General features: G+C 50.8%; 1 protein-coding gene across 1 annotated transcript in view; it reads left to right on the top strand.

The window, feature by feature from the left end:
- LOC144947153 (protein Wnt-7b-like) overlaps positions 1-5,915 on the top strand; it is a 23,708-nt gene extending 17,793 nt beyond the window's left edge. Inside the window, exons 5-7 of the mRNA XM_078876347.1 lie at positions 875-1,113; positions 4,495-4,812; positions 5,810-5,915. Coding sequence (XP_078732473.1) covers positions 875-1,113; positions 4,495-4,812; positions 5,810-5,915 — 663 coding nt within the window. The remainder of the gene's footprint in view (positions 1-874; positions 1,114-4,494; positions 4,813-5,809) is intronic.
- Positions 5,916-6,687: the final 772 nt, after the last annotated feature.

The raw sequence follows: 6,687 nt of genomic DNA, 5'->3' as shown, positions 1-6,687 counted from the left end.
GGACCCTTTTCCCACCATCAAAGTGTGAAAAATAAGAATACGTTTTACGCTTTGTGGCAATAAAACAGCCGTTAAGATGTTCAAACACCAAATCGATACATTTTGCGAGGCATCAAGTGTGCATTAGCCGCACGTGTGCCCGTGGCAAATACATGCACGCAAACACGCTCGGACAATATCAGCATCGTCTTTGAAACGCATTGGCCTACGCCAGTGACAGCCTCCTTGATGGCCCCGTCTCACCACCAGTGTCACGCCAGAGAACATCGCGAAAAGGCGAACAGCACAGAGAGAATGCGAGTGTAGTGTTGTAAATGACGGACTTATAAACTTCTCTATGGCACACACTGTTTATCGTCTTAATACACAGTCCCTATCACACAAAGGGGGGGTATATGGTCCCCTCACCCGTTACCCTCAGTAGGTACAAGCCTCCGGACCCTGCAGGCTATCTAATCTCCCTGCTCTCCCAGCGTCCTCTGGCTGGACCTAGGGGATCTCCCCCCGACCACTGGTGACACTGAGCCCCAGCCCTGATAAGGGCTGGAGGGCTTAGCCCAGGGTCCTAGACGTCTTCGGCCGACTTGGGTCTTCGTGTAGCAGAACTGACCAAGAGCTCTCAGCGCTCTGGCTTTTATACCTGTTCGTGGCCGGGTTGCCCAATCCCCGGCCACCTTGTGGAACCCTCCGATTGGTCCTTCCCAATCTGGCGTTTGGACCCTACCTCACCCTATTTGACCCTGACCGTTTGATTGAGCGGGAAAACCTTGTTTACGATCCGCTCTCTCACAGCTTGCGAAACAGCGAGTAATTATCACCACTACGCGAGCATCGGCTCATTCGTCGCATCCTCGTTCATCTCCTGCGCGCGCAGGCCTTGCGCAGGGCGATCACCCTGCACTGTCGCTGCCACGGCATCTCGGGCTCGTGCTCGGCCCGCACCTGCTGGGCCCTCCTGCCGCCGCTCCGAGAGGTCGCCCTGCGGCTCAAGGCCAAGTTCAAGACGGCGCGGGCTGTGGAGGCCGTGCTGGCCACCCGGCACCGCCGTCCCGTGTTCCTCCACCTCAAGCGGCCTGACAGCAGCAGCAGCAGCAGTAGCGGAGATGCGAAAAGGTGGGGTCGTGATAATTGGATTTGTACCCTTCTATCTGGCAACAAAACTGACGCCTTTTTTTAAATCCTTTATATTAAGTTCGCTTGCGCGCTTACGACCGTGCAAATCTTTGGGTCGTTTTTTAACCCACTTCCCGTGATCCAATCGAGCTGACATTTTGCACACAGACTCGTTGTGCGTGACAATTAATGTTCGTGAACATTTTTTCTCCAAAATTTTACACTTTTAGGACAAAAATATTATATTTAATTACCAATTGCTTAATGGTGCAATGCAATCATCTGACCCATAGGTGGCAGCCATCTCAAGCCAGAGGACGAGAGGACTCTAGCCGCCACGCATATAAAGGATTTATAGTGAAAAACTTTGTTTTTACGGGTTATACTTGTTACAAGGAGTCATGTTTGCATTGACCACAATACCTGCGGTCGGAATGCAAACAAAAAACAGAACTCTGATAATGTATGCACTTCTTGTTTCTTTCGGTAAAGTCACGTAGAAGGGAAGTAATAAAATAATAAAAATAAAACATAATTAAATAATTCTCACGACGTTTCGGCCACAACGCAAGCAGCCGTCCCCAGGTGAAGAATGAAACACCACCAAGCTTGGAGCGTATATTTAAGCTGGGTTGGAGGGGGAAGAAGAGCGCTTTGACAAAATCGAAATGTATGCACTGTCCTTGAAGTTGATTGGTCCACACCCGAGACAGCTTTCCTTAGAGCCTAGTCTCACATGGGTTGGACCAGATGATGCCAAAAGGCGCACAACTCAAAGACAATGCACCATCAGAGTATGAGAGCTCGGGGTAAGCATTTACAACATTAGAACCTCATTTGCCAGTAAAAAATATGATAATTGTTTTTTTACCCTTCTATCTGGCAATAAAACTGACACCTTTTTTACAAGTTTTTGTTGCCAGATAGAAGGGTAAAAAAAAAACAATTATCATATTTTTTACTGGCAAATGAGGTTCCAATGGTGTAGGTGGGATCGTGTTAGAGAAAGCGCAGACGCGCAAGAACTCAGCTCACGCAACCGCTAGAGGATGGTGCGGCTCCTTGGCAGGGTAGATTTTGAGTGGCGCTGAGATCACCATTTCAGAACATTCGAGAACCCGGCTTAATCACAACACGGTCTGTCATTGTCTCTCTGTCACACCATAAATGCGGCGTTCTTCATTGCAAGGCCCGTGGGCCACTGGCGGTCCCCCCTGATGGCCCTTAAGTGCGGGTCCTGACATGCGGCCCCCCAATAACACACAACAAGTGACCCCCCTCCCCCCCAAACATCATCATGATCGTGCTGCTGTGAAACCCCCAATGGTCTCAAATATGTGGCGGCGCTTACACTGATGATGTCTTATCGGCGAAAGTAAAAAATTAGTAAAGAACACTGCCATGAACTCTCTACATCGGAGAACCCGGTTTCATCACAATTAGGTGTATTTGGAACTTTGGGTCTCTTAAGTCTATAAGTCTCTATGCTAGTCACTGGTTATCAGCCTGAGGAGACCTATCAACTCATAAAATCCACCACCATTTCATCATCACTATGTCCAACACCAACATCCTCATCACTATGCAGTACCACCACCATCGTCATTACCATCATCACTATTTCTACCACTGCTACCGCCACCACCATCGTCATTACCATCATCACTATTTCTACCACTGCTACCGCCACCACCATCGTCATTACCATCATCACTATTTCTACCACTGCTACCGCCACCACCATCGTCATTACCATCATCACTATTTCTACCACTGCTACCGCCACCACCATCGTCATTACCATCATCACTATTTCTACCACTGCTACCGCCACCACCATCGTCATTACCATCATCACTATTTCTACCACTGCTACCGCCACCACCATCGTCATTACCATCATCACTATTTCTACCAATGCTACCGCCACCACCATCGTCATTACCATCATCATTGCTATTTCCACCACCGCTATCACCGCCATCATCACCACCACCACCACAATATTCACCACCACGACCACTATCTCCACTCCCACCAACACCACTATTTTCACCACCACCACCACCACTACCACCATCTCCACTCCCACCAACACCACTATTTTCACCACCACCACTACCACCATCTCCACTCCCACCAACACCACTATTTTCACCACCACCACCACTACCACCATCTCCACTCCCACCAACACCACTATTTTCACCACCACCACTACCACCATCTCCACTCCCACCAACACCACTATTTTCACCACCACCACCACCACTACCACCATCTCCACTCCCACCAACACCACTATTTTCACCACCACCACCACCACTACCACCATCTCCACTCCCACCAACACCACTATTTTCACCACTACCACTACCACCATCTCCACTCCCACCAACACCACTATTTTCACCACCACCAACATCATCACCACCACAACCACCATCTCCACTCCCACCAACACCACTATTTTCACCACCACCAACATCATCACCACCACAACCACCATCTCCACTCCCACCAACACCACTATTTTCACCACCACCAACATCGTCACCACCACAACCACCATCTCCACTCCCACCAACACCACTATTTTCACCACCACCACCACCGTCACCACCACGACCACCATCTCCACTCCCACCAACACCACTATTTTCACCACCACCAACATCGTCACCACCACGACCACCATCTCCACTCCCACCAACACCACTATTTTCACCACCACCACCACCGTCACCACCACGACCACCATCTCCACTCCCACCAACACCACTATTTTCACCACCACCAACATCATCACCACCACAACCACCATCTCCACTCCCACCAACACCACTATTTTCACCACCACCAACATCGTCACCACCACAACCACCATCTCCACTCCCACCAACACCACTATTTTCACCACCACCACCACCGTCACCACCACGACCACCATCTCCACTCCCACCAACACCACTATTTTCACCACCACCAACATCATCACCACCACGACCACTATCTCCACTCCCACCAACACCACTATTTTCACCACCACCAACATCATCACCACCACGACCACCATCTCCACTCCCACCAACACCACTATTTTCACCACCACCAACATCATCACCACCACAACCACTATCTCCACTCCCACCAACACCACTATTTTCACCACCACCAACATCGTCACCACCACGACCACCATCTCCACTCCCACCAACACCACTATTTTCACCACCACCAACATCATCACCACCACAACCACCATCTCCACTCCCACCAACACCACTATTTTCACCACCACCAACATCGTCATCACCACCACGACCACTATCTACACTCCCACCAACACCGTCACTATTGCCACCACCCACCCACCACCAGCTGGAAGCCCCGCAAGCCCATCAGGGAGGAGCTGGTCTTCCTGGAGAAGTCCCCCGACTTCTGCGAGGAGGACGCGCGTGCCGGCGTGGCGGGCACGATGGGGCGCCGGTGCCAGCCTCGGCCCGGAGCCGGGGGCTGCGAGATTTTGTGCTGCGGTCGGGGATACAACACGGTGCTGCTCCACCAGCACCACGTGGACGACGTGGACGATGACGTGGACGATGATGATGATGACGACAGCTTGACTAGGGACGGCGATGATGGTGGTGGTGGTGGTGGTCGCGCTGCGAAGGGCAGGTGCAACTGCACCTTCCACTGGTGCTGTCACGTCAGCTGCTCCGCTTGTGCACGACACCAGCAGCAGCAGCGTTGGCGTCGTCGCAGACGCACGGAGGTCCACACCTGTAAGTAGGTGGTGCCGCCACGGCGGGGAGAGAGCAGGGGAGAGCGTGAGCTGTGATGATGATGGTGGTGATTATGGCGGTGGTGAAGGTTGTTGTGATGGTGCTGATGATGATGATGATGGGTAATTTATGACAGTGATGGTGACGATGATGGAGATCACAGTGGCTGGTGACATTGGTAACGATGATGGCAGTGGTGTTGGTTGAGATTAAAACGATGATCGGCAATTGATGCTTGTGATGACACTGGTAGTGATGATTAAAGATGTTGGACGTTGTAATAGTGGTGATGATGATGAAAGTGATGGATATTGGCATGGTCTTATGTGATCATAGTGGTGGTGGTGGTGCTAATGACGAGAAGATCATAGTGAAGATGGTCAAGTTAGTGATGATGGTAACAATGATAATTGTGTTGGCAATGAAGGTTGTGGTATTGCTGCTGCTGCTGCTGATGATGATGATGATGATAAGTACGGTTGCAAGATAATGTGAGAGTAAAGTTAACGCATGTGCAGCACATTTGGGATTGGATATCAGTGGCGAGGCAATAGCTAAAGACGCAAGCCAACAGACAGCTCTGTAGCTGCACTGTGTCCTGTGCTAAACCACACGAAGCTTTGTCAGTAAATAAAAATACCCCATAAAGTTTCATTAATGCTAATAGATATAATATAAAATGTGATTGGAGTGCAATATTATTCTGTACTCTGGGTAATAAATAATGGCTATTCACACCATCGTTTGCTATTTTTGGTTATTTGACACCGCTGGTAATCGTCGCCGGCAGGACAACTCAGCTCCACATCCTCCTGTCCCACATTAACCCACTTCTTCTCTAGCCCGTACCACTCAATCATCCACTCACACATCAGCCCGTCTCTTCTTTTGCCCATGCCGCATCCGTTTAGCTCCTTCTATCCGGCCAAACAGAAGCTGCTTGGGCAAGCGGTGGCTAGGCATGCGGGCCAAATGACCGAGTCAAACGCAGCCTCTCCTGCCGGAGGAGCTCACTGATGTTTCCGTATAACAAATCTCTCAAGAATCTGTGAGCTCACACAATCCAGTCTGGCTAACCCTGGGATGGATCATGGGCAGAGCAGCCTGAATGTTTCAAACCTGTGCAAGTGCCTTTGATGTGTCTGTGAGGTGGTGTGTAAAAAAAAATGGGTCCACGTTTCGCAAGCGTAGTGAAGAGGGCATACCCGTGGCAGAGAAGACCCGGAGCTTCATGTGCCGATGAAAAGATAATGGCCAGTCAAGTGATTCAAAGTGAAACCACCGCTGCCAAACCGGAGCTGGTCATAAGCACACTGCCCACGGTATGGGAATTCCTCCACTCTCTCCACAACTGGCCCATTACTCATGAAAAGGTTGAGGGGGTGCAGTGATTGATGACACCACCTACACAGGCGGTGGCTTTGTTTGGGTTGGGGCTGATGGTAAGGGCCCCACCTCTTCGTGGCACGCTCCGTGTCAGGCGCAAAGAGTTTGCAACTCCTCCAGAGTGAGCGGCAATTCCCAGATCAACCGCATACGTAACACAGTTCGCCAGTCGTGAGCCATCCCGACACAAGCACGCAACTGCACTGCTGCTGCTGTATATGTGAGGAGCTCCCAGCTGCTACCTCGCTGCTGCACTCGGTAGGGTTCAGGGCGATGCAGCAGTCGAGGTAATTGATTGGTGTTCCAGCGCGCACCGATTCATTGGGCTCACTCCCTCATTTACCCACTCACTCACTCACCCACTCACTCACCCACTCACCCACCCACTCACCCACTCACCCAC

The sequence above is a fragment of the Lampetra fluviatilis genome, chromosome 44 (assembly GCF_964198595.1).
Source record: "Lampetra fluviatilis chromosome 44, kcLamFluv1.1, whole genome shotgun sequence".
In the NCBI taxonomy this organism is placed as follows: Eukaryota; Metazoa; Chordata; class Hyperoartia; order Petromyzontiformes; family Petromyzontidae; genus Lampetra; species Lampetra fluviatilis.
The sequence above is the reverse complement of the archived record's forward strand: the minus strand, read 5'-3'. Positions and strand labels throughout refer to the sequence as shown.